The sequence below is a fragment of the Prionailurus viverrinus genome, chromosome C1 (assembly GCF_022837055.1).
Source record: "Prionailurus viverrinus isolate Anna chromosome C1, UM_Priviv_1.0, whole genome shotgun sequence".
Taxonomy (NCBI): domain Eukaryota; kingdom Metazoa; phylum Chordata; class Mammalia; order Carnivora; family Felidae; genus Prionailurus; species Prionailurus viverrinus.
The window spans coordinates 155669940-155687026 of record NC_062568.1 but is presented as its reverse complement, the minus strand read 5'-3'; the positions used below and the strand labels follow the sequence as shown (position 1 = coordinate 155687026).

Genomic DNA, 17087 nt, shown 5'->3' with positions numbered 1-17087 from the left:
GAGCTAGTGCGTGGCACAGCCAGATTTAAATCCAAGTTTGATTCCAAAACCCATGCTTCTATTATTGTCTTGTAAATGGAATATCATGGAAACCAATCTCACATCCCACTCTACTGTACGAAGAACAATAAACTTGTAATCAAAGAACTTACAGTTGGATCTAAATTCTTACTTACCCATTGAGACATTGGGCAAGCCCTCTTTTGCAAAAATAAAATAATTTTGTATTTTTCTCTGTGTGTACAGCAAGTTACATAAAGCCATTTAAAATACAAGTTTGAATGAAAATAATTGTGTTTTACAACTAATCCACAACTGGTTCAACTATTTAAAGGAATGACTCACTGCTTTGGTTTAATCTAATTGACAGAGAGGACAATGGAGTCACAGTATAGTCTCCTATGGCAAAACTGCTGATACATTTTATCATGGCTTCCTTAGATGTCCTAGTAGGTGAAATCATAATCCTTAGCACAGTGGCTAAAGGAGGGACACTCAATAAATCTGTTTTGAACTGAGTGAATGAGGGGGGGCAGGGAAAGAGGAAGAGAGGGGGAAAGAAAGTACGAGAGAAAGACTGGTTGAATTTACAAGCAGGTAAGGACATAAGCTGAAAGATATTCAATGACTCAGAAGTGTTTTTTTTTTAGTTTATTTATTTATTTTGAGAGAGAGAAAGACTCACAAAGCACAGGGCAGAGGGGGTGCAAAGAAAGAGGGAGAGAGAAAGAATCCCAAGCAGACTCCATATCAGCTCAGAGCTTAACGCAGGGCTCTAACTCACAAACTGCGAGATCATGCCCTGAGCTGAAATCAAGAGTCAGATGCTTAAACAACTGAGCCACCCAGGTGCCCTTCAAAAGTATTTTTTAAAAGCTCATAGAATTTCTAATTTCAATTCAGACAAAATAGATTCCTTTATTTCATAAAAAGTAACAAAATTTGATATTTGGTAGCTATATCACCTACTAATTTGCCTTTTGTATGTCACCTGGGAAGAAATTTTAAGAAATCCTGAACCGATAGTGGTAAATCAAAAGGCTATGCCCGGATTTTTTATTGCTCTAACACAATGGTTAATAATGTAGCCTCACTATTGTTTTCTGTGACACCTTAGAAGAGCCCTTAGCTGCACCCACTCCTTTTAATCTTCAAAGACAGAGAAATAGCACTTAAGCTGATTCCTGAGTTACAAAGTGACATATAACCAGAATACAGACCTAAGGACTTTTAGTTCCAAGCTTAGTGCAGAGGAACACAACATCTCCAACACATTCATCACACATTTGGCATAAATATCTTTTGCCATGGTGCCCTCCTGCCTCCATTTGGCACCTTCTTCTATCTCATTAAAGTTTATGTCCTAGTAATTGAATTCCTGCCCTCAAAATGTTGACTTTTCACTTTTGAAAACTTACACTGATTTTTCAAACTCATCAAATCAAAACTACCATAAAATGTAAAGATGTCCATACTGGTTGGGACTCAGGCAATGACTTGAAGTTGGGGGAACACTGAAAAATGGGTTTTTCATTTTCTCACTTTTTCACCAATCATTCTCTGCGAAATCAGATTCAACTTCTTTAAATATGTACCCAAAATCCAGTTCCAGGATGCAATTTAGCACTCACAGGCACACTTTACGATAATAAACCTGGTTTCAGTGGGTATTACTGACGACAAAAAAAACATTAATTTTTTTTTAAAGACGAAAATGAATAATCCAAATCAAACATAAATTCTCCTTCTCAGGTGGGAAGAAATACACAAACTCAGGGAAGCAGGAATTTCAATAAAAAGTTCAGCTCCGTTCTTTCATTATCTGTTAGAATAGAGAGAGAAAGATGTAATAAGCATGGGTAGGGGGACTGTTTTTGTCTGGCATGAAGAGAGGGTATAAATGAGAAATACTTAGACTTTGAAACATTCTTTTTTTTTGAGTTATTAAAAAATATTTAGGAAGTTTATTTTGTAGGTCACACAACCTTTACAAATGTTTCCATAATTGTATCTTGGTGGGCTGCAGAGTCATTCACTCTGCATGAAACATTCCTATTTGAAGTAATTACATGTGTGTTTTGTAAATAAAAGCAATTTAAATAACTCTGGGATTTTGGATCACTTAAGCTTCTGAATGATTTAATTATGCTAAGTATATGCCTTTTATAAGACATTTTTCTGGTTCCCAAGTTTATAAATCCAGTAGAATAATTAAATCATAACACTGTATCAGTTGTAGTCACATTGAATAATCTTGTTGTAAAAACAAGTCACAGTGTCTAACAATACCCTAAAAAGATATGAAATACCCTAAAAAGGATGAATGCAAATCTAAATAACCATGAAATACATTTTTTCTCCTATCAAACCAACAAAGTATTTGTGTGTGTGTGTGTGTGTGTGTGTGTGTGTGTGTGTACGTGTGTGTATGTTTTAAAATAATATACAGTGCTGGTTAGGATGAAGTAAAGCAGAAACTCTACCACAATGCTGATGAAATTCTAAATCTTTATAATTTTTTTTAAAAGCAGTCAGACTATGTGCATCTTTAAAGAATATTAAAATTGGCATATTAATTATTTCTTAAAGTATAGTTATGATAAAACAATCACAAATTTTTTTAAAACTATATTTCAGTCTTTAGGTAATGATATAGTTCTATTCATTGTGGGGCCAAATTTGAACACAGATTATGATAAGTAAACTACAGTGTACCTTTTAATAGACTATCATAAATATTAAAATTACTTTTAAAATAATTTGTAAATAGTCTGGGGAATGTTTATTTTATGTTAAGTTAGAAAAAAACAAGATATGGTAAAAAAAAAAAAAACCAAGATATGGTAGAGCACATGTAATATTATCCTAAGTATGTAAAACAAAATCAAGAAAAGGACAGGGGAAAAGATGAGAAAGAAATTTACTAAAATGATGGCGAATTTTTCCTGAGGAGTGGAAGTAAAGTTTAGCAAGCTGCTTTTCTTTTTAATTTTCTGCGTTTTTCTAAGTTTCTATAGAAAGCTTGGTTTATTTTCATAATGAAGGGAAAGGACAATGGGATTTACTTTAAAAAATTAAAAATGAAATTAGAGTGAGCCTACTAATAAAGAGATGGGAACTGGGGATCTCCCTTCTTTTCCCTTCACTTATTTTCCAAAGAATTCTGCATTTATGGCAAAAAAAGTGCCCAGAATAGATGTATTACATGCAGATATTTAAGGAAAGGCTGTAGGATGATGAAGATGAGTTGAATAAAAACTTTATTGACTTTGAAGCTACATTCCAGAATGAACCAGCTTATTGGTATACTTTAGGCATTGTTGCACACTATATCTCTATTGGAAAACACATTTTAATCTTCCCCTGAGGAACAGAAGTGATTACCTTTCAGTAACTTCAGCCATGAGAGAACAAATGGCCAAAGACTTTGAGCTGCTTAAATGTCCATATCCATCCTAACAACTTACATGGAATGATGGAGTCATTGTACCTAGCCTCACCCAGGGAATGAAATAAAATGAACGTGCTGACTTTCCATTACAATAGCGAGTTCAACTTATTTGAAAAGCCAAGTGTGCTATGTTTGAAAAAAAAAATTAAAACTTTTCACATTCTTTCATTAAAACAAAAAAGATCACATAATGGAGTAATACCCAGAAGATTATTCATTCATTTAACCCTATAGTCAGAAATATTGAAATATTGAAATAAGGTGTTTTAGGAAGGAAGCTAATGCTTGAAATTTAATATGACTAACTATACATTGTATTTGGCATTATGATCTGCTTTCTAGAGTATCCATTCTTTGAAGTACGTGTTTTATACAAAATAAATCTATTCAAAAGGGCAAGCAGGGGTGTGTTAACCATGTGGCGAGCACACTGAGTTCTGATGTCTAATCAAAACAGAGTGGCTTAGCCTTAAAATATTCCTAGAGGGTGTTCTTAGTGTGAAAAATCAGTGACATGCAGGCTCTTTTACTGCATGAGAGTTGACTAGTCACAAGATCAGCCTGGAACCAGTCTCAGAAAGTTCTTAGTTGGAGGAAATTTAAGTGAAGTTGTAAAAACAGCAACAGCTCCTCTAAGAAATCTAGTCCTCCTTAGTCAGGTGTGTGTGCTTAAACTGCATTTTAATTCTTAGGGATATTTCGTCCTCGTAGCATGAACGCAGATCAGAACAGAGATAGGGGAAGGCTATACTGTAATCTAGACAGCTTCTACATCTCACCTTTCCAACTGGTCACTCCACATCAAGGTTGAGGAGCACTGGTGGGGTAAGGAGGTGGAGCTGGATGCATAGTTGTTTGTGTGGTGCCTGATCTGTGAACAGACAGAGGGTTTCAGTGGACAGAATCATTGATGATGATCCCTTTTGTCAGATGACTGTTCCTTGAACATTTTATAGAAAAGCAGAACCAAAAATCTATACATCAATTTGCTTAGCTGTAGCCAACTAAACAAAAAATACTTTAGATCTTATCTTCCCAAGACTGCTTCATTTCTGCCTCCAAGCTTTGACCCACCTTCTATTTCCTCCTATAGTTTCACACCATATATTACTTGAGTAGAGACCACACCTAATACGACTTCTAAATCCATAGAGCAGCTATCATACCACTTGTTAAATGGTGAATGAAAACTCACTGGCTTCGAGGGTGCCTGGATGGCTCATTCGGTTAAGTGTCCAACTCTTGATTTCTGCTGAGGTCATGATCTCATGATTTGTGGGATCAAGCCCCACATCAGGCTTCGTGCTGCCAGCCCAGCTTGGAATTCTCTTTCTCCCTCTCTCTCTGCCCCTCCTCAACTCAAAAAAATAAAAATAAAAAAATAAACTTAAAAAAAGAAAAACCCCATTGGACTCAAATGATTGGTGTAGGTAAATCCAATTCTACCACTTTCTAGCTTTCAGTGACTTTCTGTTACTCCTAGGACAGACCATAATTCTTCACATGACCTCAGAGGTCCTTTTTGATCTAGCCTCTGTCTGCAACTCCAGCTTTGCCTGTTGAGACCACACTAGCCATCTGTGAATATCATGAATAGCATCATCCTCCTTCCTACCTCAGGGCCTTTGCACTTGAAGCTTCCTCTGCCTAGAATGCTCTTCCAATTCCCTCATCATCTGGCTGATTCCTACTTTTCCTTCAGATCTCAACTTGGAATATCACTTCTTCAGAGAATATTCTGAATATTGACTAGGACTGGTCCCCCACTATGTGATACCCACTATTTTTTTTCAAGAGTTCATTGTAGCTTGGAAACAAAAGTCACTTTTGTGAGTATTGTTTAATATTTGTTGCTATCTCTAGGCTACAAGTTTCATGCCTAGTTGTCCTTACCACTGTGTCTCCACCAGCTACCACAGTGCCTGACACATAGGTCATGGACAGTTAAGTATTTGTGGCACGATTAAATAGGATTCTCCAAATAATAGCTTAAATTCACTGGATTCTCCAAATAATAGCTGAGCAATGTTCTACAAATAGCTTAAATTCACTGGATTCAATAAAAACTACTAAGAAAGAAAGATTTCCTCTGTATACATTTGTTAGTAATTCTCTTATAAGAAATGGCTGAAAAATTAAATTCTTACCAAAAAAAGTATTACAAGAAAAGAAGAAATAAATGAAATCCAGTGTTTCCTTAGTCAGTATTTTTTATTGTGTTCCTTAGGTATTTTTTTCTCAAAGGTTTAGTTAAGATCATTTTAAACAGCATGCCCATTTCATGTAGCATAAATTACATAAGATGTCCAGACAGACATGTAGTTCTCCAATTTCTGACTGTGTTAAGCAAATATATAATTTCTGTTTTAGGAAGACAGTATTATTTGAAGGACAATAAAAAGATATGTCTTCTTTGCAAACCAAATAAACACTTTGACCAATATCTATTTCAGCACAAATAGAAGTTTAATGGCACTTGTAATAGAAATATTGTGGCTCTGGAAGAGTGGTCAGAGTTGAGGTCAGAGTAGAGAAAAAAGCACAGGATTTTCTATTTATTTTCTGAGCCTTTCAGAATCGCCTATGTGCCTTTGTAAAGAATAATCAATCCTGGGGCGCCTGGGTGGCGTAGTCGGTTAAGCGTCCGACTTCAGCCAGGTCACGATCTTGCGGTCCGGGAGTTCGAGCCCCGCGTCAGGCTCTGGGCTGATGGCTCGGAGCCTGGAGCCTGTTTCCGATTCTGTGTTTCCCTCTCTCTCTGCCCCTCCCCCGTTCATGCTCTGTCTCTCTCTGTCCCAAAAATAAATAAACATTGAAAAAAAAAATTAAAAAAAAAAAAAAGAATAATCAATCCAGTTAGATTGGATGCCTAACTACTGGACCCCTAGGTTTTTTCTTCCTGCTCTTATACTACATAGTTTATTGTTTGGAAGCCTACTTTAACTAAGTAAAGTACTTGGGGTTGCGTTATTTGTTGGCTTAACTTGAGGAAAAGATACAACTGTAGGCGTTTGAATATCATGTTTGTCCAATGTCAAGTAACAGAAAAAGAAGGAACTGATGGGGTACCTGGCTGGCTCAGTCAGTGGAGCATGTGACTCTTGATCTGGGGTTGTAAATTCAAGCCTCATACTGGGTGTAGAGATTATTTAAAAAAAACATTTTTAAAAAGAAAGAACGGAAGGGTGCCTGAGTGACTCAGTCGGTTGAGTGCCCCACTCTTGGTTTTGGCTCAGGTCATGGTTTGTGGGTTTGAACCATGTCAGCATGGAGCCCGCTTCAGATTCTCTGTTCCCCTCTCTCTGTCCCTCCCCTGATCATGCTGTGTCTCTCAAAAATAAATAAACATTAAAAAAGAAGAAAGAGGAGGAGGAGAAGGAGGAGGAACTGAAGAAATGAAACACCGCAAGGTAACATGGGAAGAACTGAGAGCTTGGAAGCATGGTATGGTTCCCTGTTGCACTCTCTAAACCACTCCTCTCCATTGAGCCCTATTTCCCTTACAAACACTCAATGATTCGCTCCATCATTCTCAGAAAACTTTGCCTTTCTGTCACACCTAATTTCTGCAACTTACTCTGGCCCAGCAGCCAGTGGCTCATTCATTTCATGTCTATTTTCTTTCCTATGTATCTCTTTTATTTTACCCGGTCTCTCCAGTCTTTGTGCCCTTGTCTTCCTGGTTAGTGAATCAGTTTGACCTATATGAAACTGACAGCTTTGTTGGATCAAAAATGGTTGGATGTTGGAAATTATTTATGATTTAACTTAATAACAGCCTTGTAACTAACCAGTGTTCTGACCCAAATTTTTCTCTCTTGAATGCATCCTTCATATTATTTCTAAAGCAAACCTTGCCCAATCCTAAACATCTTTGAATGTTCCCCATGGCTACAGGATAAAGTTCTGAAGACCCACCACTGAGTGACTCCCAACTTGCATCTCCAGGTTAATCTCTTGCCTTTCACCAGAGCCTTGCTTCAGTCCCTAAACTATACAGTCTAAGACTGGCCAATGCTTTTTCACCCTTACTTACTGTGGAGTTTGCTATTGCCTTTCTAAAATGCCTCTCTCTATTTCCATCCAGAATTAATTCTACTTCTCCTTCAAGACCCAGCTTTTCATTTTCTTGGCAAAGTATTGCTCCTATTATTGTCTTTCTATACCATTGCACACATTATTTAAATTGTACTTTGTCAGTTTCTCACTCTGATTCACAGTAGGAACTCAATAACTTTGTGAATAAATTGATTTCTAAGTAAATGATTGGCCTTCCTATTGATCAACATTGTGAGACAAGGACTGATCAAATTTTTCAGCACACAAAGAACCAGTGACATGTAAGTGACATGTAAGTCACTTTTCCAGGTGTGATGGTATGCTCATACTTTAAAAGATTCCCTTGGTTTAGAAACACATAGTCTCCATATGCGTCACATTTCCCCTGAGAATATCTATCCTTACATTTTACCTGTGTATGGCTTTTCTTCCCAGAACTGGGAAGAAAGCACTCAGACACTCACTGCACATTTTTAAATGAATGAATGAATAATAAGAACTGTCTTAGGCTGAGTACTCCCAGAAGCAGAACCTAAGCCAAGGATTTGTATTCAAGTGACTCATTAAGAATGTGCTCCCAGAGAAAAACCAGTAAGGAAGTGGGAAAGTAGGACACAGAAGAAACCAAGCAAGGAGTGCAATTTTAAGTGATTCCAGCCTCAGCCTGAACTTGTGGGAAACTCTGGAGTATAAATTACAGTTTCAAAGTTTGTCTCATTTATAAACAAAGAATCTGGGCTTCTCTACTCCCACATCCATCAGTCAGTGCTTCTTTGGGGGAACGAGACCCCCAGGCCCTCTGGCTCTCCCCTTGCCTTTGAAGGTCAGAGTGTAAGCAGTTATCAGCAAAACAAGCAGAAGTTGGGGGTGAATATATAGAACTGCTGTATGGGATCTAAGAGGTTCTGGGTAGGACTCCAATTATGTGGGATGTACTACCAGCCACACACTTAGCAAGTTGTGGCTGGTAGTGGCGGGGGCTGCCATATGCAGAGATTGGAGAACTCTGGGAAGGTGTCCTGTAGACAATTGTCTTCTCCACTCCTGCTACTGATGCCTAGGATCACTTTAGCTAGGGTCAAAACTTTTAAATCTATATGGAGAAACTATATTTAAAAAGAGAATTACCTTGTGTGGAAGAGAGAAGAGGTAAAAAAAACACTTATGTAGAACCCACCATAGGTCAGGCAGGGCCAAATTTGTAGGTGTAATTAAATGTAATGTTTTGTACCCTGGCTTCCATACACACTCAAGTATGGGTCCTTCTGAGAGTGTAGGATGTGCAGGCACTGAAGGGCCTCTCTTAGACATTTTACTGCTTGTCACCATGAAGATGGTGTCCTTTATGCTGCCCAACATCTTCCTGCTCAAGATAAGTCCTCTTTCTCTTGTTTGAGCTAAGCTCATAGGTCTGTGGGTTTTTTTATCCCCAAATTGCCAAACATGTACAATACCCCGTTTGCCCACATTGCTGGTCCTCTCTGGATATGACAGCCCAAAGATTTCAGTTAAAGCAACCTTATTTTCTAAGCCATACTACAGAAAATTTTTAAATATTCCAGTTAAGATATAAAACAGAAAAGACTCTGTGTGTGTGTGTGTGTGTGTGTGTGTGTGTGTGTGATCTTGAATTTGAATTTGACTTTTGGACCAAATTATTTTCCTTGTGGAAATTGTGGTAGAAATATTGATGCATAAGTGGCCACTCGACAGACACCTGAACACAGCCGGGTCGTTTTGTCTACTGCCATGGCTTATTGGTGGCCCCTGGGCCATCTGTGGTTTAGCTGCAGATGCCTGACGCCTGTGTTCCCAGAGCCACTCTGCCTCTGTCTGTTGAATACTGTGTTTGTCTGGGAGGCTCCTTCCAGAATAACCCGGCTGAACTCCACATTAGCTCACTAACTTCTCATCCGCTGCCTGATCTTGAAGAGCTGAGAGGTATGGTAATCTGCATTGTTTTCTTCAGAATTGCAACACCAGATTCAAAACATATTGTAAAGGCCGTCTGGCTTTCTGAAGGACGTAGACAACTGTTCAATAAGTACTTATCTCCTATCACTTCTAATGACCTGTGTCCTTGGTACAGATCATCCTCCCCCACAGCTAGCCCTCTTTTCTTCCATCTTTCTGTTCACTGGCTGTGTTCCATCCATCTTCGGATATTCCTAAACTTCCCTTATCTCTAGAAATAAAACACACAGGAACACGTGTGCTTGACTGCCTGAACTTTCCCCTTTCTGTACGTGTGGTCCAATTTCTCACCTCCCCTTTCACCACCAGCTTTCTATGTGGTACATCTACTACTTGTACTTCCTCTCCCTTCAAAGGTCTCCTAAATAATAGCCCACAATTATAAAGTACTTTCTGTTTTGTCAGGCACTGTTCTAAACATTTTATAAATATTAATGTATTTCATTCTTTGAATTTGGCACTATTATCATCTTCTCTTGACAAATGAGAAAACTGAGACACAGAGACATTAAGCAACTTGTTCAGGGTCACCCACCAGTCAGTGGCAGAGTTTGGACTCAAATGCAGATAGTCTGGTTCCAGAATACATGCTAACTACAACCCACACTGCCTCACTGAGTCCAACCCCCATGACAGTGAAAGTAGTGTCTTGGAAAATTTGGGTATTTATCATAATCTCTGGTATGGTAATACTTGGGCTACATCTACCTGTACTGCATAGTAAGACTTAATATTTACAAGATTGTCCCTCTCTTGTTACACAAGTATAATAAAACATCATAGATCTAGAATGAATAAATTATTCTGATGGGAGCTGCACTAAATGTAACTTTTTCCAAATTTTATATTTTTATGATAGATAAAAAGGGAGTCATTGGTCAAAGTAAAAAGTAAAGCATGTAAGTCAATAGGGGCAGAATTTGACCTACTTGAGAGGGGAAAATGGAGATAATTTTAGAATGATGAAATGCAATTCTAGGCTTCTGATATCAAATGGGTTTTACCTAATCAAGGCAATAAGATATGTTATGCATTTCTTGATTACTGCCTTGGCATAATCTGGTACAGAGACAATTGAAATAACAAGAAAATTACAGAAAACAGCATAAAATCACACTCCAGAGTATAACCTGGTGACTTTTGCCATCATCTTATTTGTTGTAATTTGTAACACATATCTCGATACGGGAGTTCTTCTTAGGCAAGCATGGTAGTGATCCCTGAAGAAATAAACAAAACTGGACATTTTAAAGCTAAAGAGATCACACAGTCCAACCCTCTTATTTACAGATGAAGATATGAGGGAACATTACTTTTTATAGTCACAGAGCTAGTTTGCAGCAATGTCTCACCTAAAATTCAGCTTCCTTATTTCTGTTCCATCACAAAGCCCGATAATTAATTTGCAGATTTGATCCACTTGTAAATACCACTATAGTATATAACAGTTATTCAGCAAATAACTAAGAAAGAGAGAGAGAGAGAGAGAGGAATAAAGAAAGGAAGGAAGGAGGGAAGGAGGGAAGGAAGGAAGGAAGGAAGGAAGGAAGGAAGGAAGGAAGGAAGGAAGTCTGGCCCATTATACTAGTCAATGAGCCCCACGGAGGTTTTTATCTGCTTTTGTTCATTGGTGCGCTCCTAGTGACTAGTCTAGAGGCTTCCACAGTGCAGCTTAATTACTATTTGATGTCTAAATGAATGATTTACATGGAGCATCTCTAAGTAGATTGACATTATTTCCATTTCATAGGTGAAAAAAATTAAAGCTCAGTAATGTGACTTGCTCAAGTGTAGACTAGGACTAGAAACTAGACCTTTTGCTTTTAATTCATTACCTGACTATAAAAATATTGCTTTCTGATAAATCAATTAATTAATTATTTTGTATAAGAAATGTAGATACATAGGGGCGCCTGGGTGGCTCAGTCGGTTGAGCGACCGACTTGGGCTCAGGTCATGATCTCATGGTTTGTGAGTTCGAGCCCCGTGTCGGGCTCTGTGCTGACAGCTCGGAGCCCGGAGTCTGCTTCTGATTCTGTGTCTCCCTCTCTCTCTGCCCCTCCCCCACTTATGCTCTGTCTCGCTCTGTCTCAGAAATAAATAAACATTAAAAATAAATAAAAATAAATAAAAAAAATAAATGTAGATACATAAACTTCAGCAAAATCTTTGTTTTAATGTTTATTTATTTTTGAGAGAGAATGCATGCAAGCTGGGGAGAGACAGAAGGAGAGGGAGGGAGAGAATCCCAAGCAGACTCCATGCTCAGCACAGAGCCCAATGCGGGGCTCGATCTCACAACCGCAAGATCATGACCTGAACCAAAATTAAGAGCCGGACACTCAACCAACTGAGTCAACCAAGTGCCCCCATAACCTTCAGTAAAATTCTAAAGAAATGCATACAGCTGGTGGATTATCTAGTGTCATGTGCATGCTGGTCGTAGTCGTGTCTACTCCTTGTCCTGCTATTTCACACTACCAACAAGAAGAAACCGTTCTCTCTTCTTACTCTCCAAAGCTTTCCTTCCTTTCCTGCTCTTTTCTCAGAGAAACAAAAGAGGTAGACCCAGCATCTCTTCTTCTAATGATTGTTTTCATGGCTCTCCATGAGATCTTGAACAGCTAGAACTATACTAAAGTCTCTAACGTCTTACGATCTTCTCATCAGAGGACCTACATCTTTTGGGTTTTTGGAGCCTCACTGGCCAACAAAAAATTACACTGTAACTAGGCTAGGTGACCTCTAATACTTTGATTTAAACCTGGCCTGTTGGAGGCATTCTATCTCTTTTCCTGTCTAAAACATTAAAATTTATTCTACAGTGGGTGTTATATGTAAGTGATGAATCACTAAATTCTATTCCTGAAATCATTATTACACGATATGTTAACTAACTTGGATTTAAATTAAAAAATAATGTCATAAAAACCATTAAAAAGTGGTTATACCATTTGAAAAATAAAGAAATAGGGTGGAGGGGCGCCTGGGTGGCTCAATTGGTTAAGCCTCCAACTCTTGATTTTGGCTCAGGTCATGATCTCACAAGTTCGTGAGTTTGAGCCCCACATTGGGCTGTGTGCTGACATCACAGAGCCTGCTTGGGATTCAATCTCTCCCTCTCTCTCTGCCCCTCCCTCTTGCTCACTCTTGTGCATACGCCATTTCTCTCTCTCTCTCTCTCTCTCTCTCTCTCTCAAAATAAATAAATAAACTTTAAAAAGTTAAACAATAAAATAAAATAAAATATATTCTAAAGACAAGATACTTTAAATGCAGGTAACACTGGCTTCCTCGCAATAGTACAGGTTGTAAACACCCCAAGAATTCAGAGAAAAGGGAGATTAAAGTGAATCAGGAGGGGTTTGACTTTTCATCAAGAGATATTGGGTGTGAAAAGAACTGGTGGGGAGGAGGGGAAAGCTTGAACACAGGCCTGAATTTACAAGAGTAAGAAAGCAAACTCAGCTGGCTGTCATGTGCAGCTCACTGTGGGGCTAATATTGGGTAGAGCTGCACAGCAGTTGGGGAGCCTGGACAGGTATCCACTCCATGAAGTCTAAGCTTTGACACAATTTTTGGAATTACAAACGGATGACTGTCAGCCAGCAACCAAACGCAGGACGAAGGATCAAATGTTAAACACTGCCTTCTGGGGAACAGTGTCCCAGGCTCCACAGACAGCAAAAAGGGCTTTATTCGCTGGCTCTCATGGACTATTGTCCACACTTCTACCACATCTTTTACTGTGCCTGGCATATTTGCTCTCACATCCAGCTCCCCAGGGGACTCTGAGAAGCTTGAATACCAACACTGAAGATACAGCTCACCCACAAATTTTCTTTATTTCATGCTACACCCTAAGGGCTAAATGTTTTCCCTTCAAAACGCTGTGCAAAATTAGAAAAACCAGAGTTTCCCAGTAACCTAGAAGTCTAACCAGCCTTTTGTGGGGATATCTAGAGGCAGGAAAATTTTCACTGTATAATACTTCTCTGTAAGAAAGAATATAACAGTTTCTTACATAAAGGCTTGATAAAAGCCTTTAAACACTGTATTTTCAGATAACCAATTAGTCATTTTCCCACTGCTAAGAAATTTAAAATGTATTCTCCAACTTGTTTTTTCATTAGCAGGGGATGTACAATGTGTTTCACTTGAATATTTATTTTGAAATCCCTGTTCCCACTTACCATCAAATCCAAATGACTCTTATTTGTGTGTGTGTGTGTCTGGAAAATCCTTTCTTCCCTATCCTTTCTGCATTTTTCTTAGTTCCTCATGTATTGTCCACGCACATCATCAGTGCAACCCAAATTAGTCCCCTAAGTGATTTATCTGCCTCTAGTCTCTGCTACACACCAGCCTTCCGAAAATCTCACAGAAAATCTCACATGTGGTGTAGAAGACAATGGACTTTAAAACTACTACCTGGCTAGAATCCTGGTTCCACTAGTTATTAGCTGTGTGATCCTGAGTAAGTTACTGGAACTTACTGGGTATCAGTTTCCTCCTCAGCTAAATGGGGACAATGGTAGTTAATACCCCATAAGATTGTTAGTAGGATTAAAAGGGTTAATATATAAGAAACACTTAGAACAGAAATAGGGACACAGAGGGAGCTTTCAGGACTTATTAGCTAGTACTATTTCAGCTATACTGAATAGCCAGTCACATCTATAGATGCTTGTAAGAGAAATTCCTCTGCACGACCCCTGCTGATGGGGAAGCTATGGGCTGCCATATTTTGTACAAGGATTCTATACATCCCAGGCATACCCAATTGGAAAAAGTATACCATCCCAAGGCATAGGCTAGTCACTGATGTCTGACTTTGCCAGTCAAGGAACAATGAGCTGACATGACAGAGATTTCTCTTAAGAACCTGAATTTTGAAATGTTGAGCAAATGAGGACCAGAGCAGGACCAGAGCCGTGAAGAAGCAGATATTGTATGCAAGCACAAATCATTAAGTTAAGAACTTATATTGACAGCAGAGAGAGAAACTTGGTAATTGATAATGGAAACACAGTCAGGCAGGTAGAAAATAGGTAGGCCCAATGTTGGTGGAAGACTAGTGTGGAATTCTATTTATTCCAAGTGTTGATTCTCTTGATTCTGATCTATCCTTTAACTCCAGACTACATGTTCCAGCCCACAATATTCCATTACAATAAACCTCCACTTGCTTGAGCTAACCTGAGAGGTACTCCATTTCTTATATCCCAAAGAACCTAAACAGAAGTTAGGTAATAATATTTAGTTATTAATGTTTAGCTAATAATGTTTAGTTATCCCTAATAACTAAACAATGGCTCTGTGGATACCCTAGATAATGAGTCGGGGAACTGGATGCCATTGACCAATCAACTCACTGCCCTACAATTCACCCCATACACTGTCCCTACAGACCTCCTCATCCCAAATGAGCTCCACTTCTATTGGCATATGCCCAGCTTAATTTTCTTTCAAGGGCTAGTTCAGATCCCACTTTCTCCATGAATGCCTGGGTATCATACCAGACAGAAGTGGATCCAGGTTTTGAGGAACCTGAAAAGTATAAAACTTTCTTTAATAAAGTGAATATGAAAGCAGGGCGAAGGTCTAGGAAAGATCTGTGCGAGGGAGGGGCTTTGAAGCTTGAGTTTCATTAGCATCACCCTATGTCTATCTGCCTTTGATGCCAACTCAGGAGGAACTTTTCCTCCATAAAATTATCCTACCAGGTACTTTTTTTTTTTTAACGTTTATTTATTTTTGAGACAGAGAGAGACAGAGCATGAACGGGGGAGGGTCAGAGAGAGAAGGAGACACAGAATCTGAAACAGGCTCCAGGTTCTGAGCTGTCAGCACAGAGCCCGACGCGGCGCTTGAACTCCCGAACCACGAGATCATGACCTGAGCTGAAGTCGGACGCTTAACTGACTGAGCCACCCAGGCGCCCCTACCAGGTACTTTTATAGCAATGTGTATAATCACACAGACCTGCTAGATAAATTATCACAGTATTATATTTTGCCTCCCACTTTGGGAACATCATCTGTGACTGGGCTGCAGTACTCCTTCTTCCTGGGGCCTTGGGAAGAAATTTTTGATGTCTAAGAGATCTACAATTGCATGGATAAATGTCAGTACCAACCACTGCTCCTGCTCAGTTAGCATCTAGCAAATGCCACCTGATATTGCTAACTAAGCCATTCCCCATACAGATGCTGATAAAGCAAACCTTGTCACTATCCACATACATTCACAGATATGCCCACACATATGCTTTATTAAATTGCATATGCAAATTTTTATATGATCTTTAGAGTAAAGACCAAAATCGATTTCATGGCATACAAGACTCTAGTCTACCTCTCAGACTTCATTCATCTCTCTCCTTCCTTCTCCATGCCTCACCAGTACCTGCATTGTTGTTCTTTGAATGTTGTGCCTCCTGGAAACTCGGGGATTCTGCCCATGTTGTTCCCTATGTCTGAATGCTGCTCCTCATATGCCTACCTCGCACCATCCAGCTACTTCTTCCTCTAGAAGACTTCATTCATCCTTCTGGTATTGGCCCCCACAGAAGGAGGGTACCACATTATATGTTCCCACATCATTCCTGGCCTCCCCTTACTTGTGAGCGGAACACAGCAAAGTGAAGGCATTTCTGTGATACAGAGGTAGCAGTGGAATTCACCTTTGGGGGAATTCAGTTGTTTTTGTTTGGGGAAATACTGTAATGAGCCCTTTGGATTTTGTGAAGGTGAAGCCCATGGCCTAGGAAGGGAATGGTTTGCATAGAGGCACCAAGTTGCTCAGCAGACCACTGTCAAGGACTGCCTCCCTGGTGGAAAGAGGGAGCCGAAAGGTAATGTTTTTTCTTGGCTTCCTTTTTTTTGTGAGGAAGGATTGGTTGAGAGCTAGAGCAGGTCTGGAGATTTACAGTCCTGGGACTCTGAATAGTCTGAATATGACCGACGTAAGAAACATCAGTGGAGCTGAGGCAGATGGCATCCATTTGTGAACAGCTAGGAACCGGAACAGTCAATGAAGGTTAGGGAGTACTTTTAAATGTGTGGGAAAATATCAGTACATACCACTGTCCCTGCGCATTAAGCATTTCGCATCTGTGGTTTTAAATTTTACTTTGTTTTTTTTCTTTTCACTTCCTCCCTCCCCACTCACCCCAGCCTCAGGTGAAGCTCTCAGTAGAGAGTCTTATAAAGAAGAATTATGAGGGTGAGGCCTCAGAGAAAGAAGGGAGAGGATCACAGTCTGGAGATGAACACCGCAGGGAGAGGAAACTGCCTAGGCAAGCAGAACAGAGAAAACGGAAGGGCTCATTAGGAATGCAGAACACCTGTCCAGAGTGAGACCTGCCAAATGACAGTGGAGCATGAAGGACACTTGGAGTCATAGAGGGTTCAGGAGGGACTGTGTCTGCTGAGGCTACCGAGAATGTGCTCGAATTCTTCTATTTTTTCTTTTTTCTTTTTCTTTTTTGATGTTTATTTTATTTTTGAGAGAGAAAGAGAGTCCGAATGGGGGAGGGGCAGAGACAGAGGGAGAAACAGAATGCGAAGCAGGCTCCAGGCTCTGAGCTGTCACAGAGCCC

General features: G+C 39.4%; 1 protein-coding gene across 2 annotated transcripts in view; it reads right to left on the bottom strand.

Annotated features, from left to right (window-relative positions):
* The window catches only part of PTGER3 (prostaglandin E receptor 3), a 180360-nt gene that overhangs the window by 100665 nt on the left and 62608 nt on the right, over window positions 1-17087 (bottom strand). The window contains exons 3-4 of one of the 2 annotated variants that reach the window (XM_047873161.1): window positions 4231-4322; window positions 863-1822 (exon numbers count right to left, since the gene is read on the bottom strand). The exons of the other annotated variant lie outside the window; for it this stretch is intronic. Of the exons in view, the coding sequence (XP_047729117.1) occupies window positions 1819-1822; window positions 4231-4322 (96 nt within the window). The 3' untranslated portion in view covers window positions 863-1818. Of the gene's footprint in view, window positions 1-862; window positions 1823-4230; window positions 4323-17087 lie in introns of those variants that run through there. 2 annotated transcript variants of the gene reach the window in all.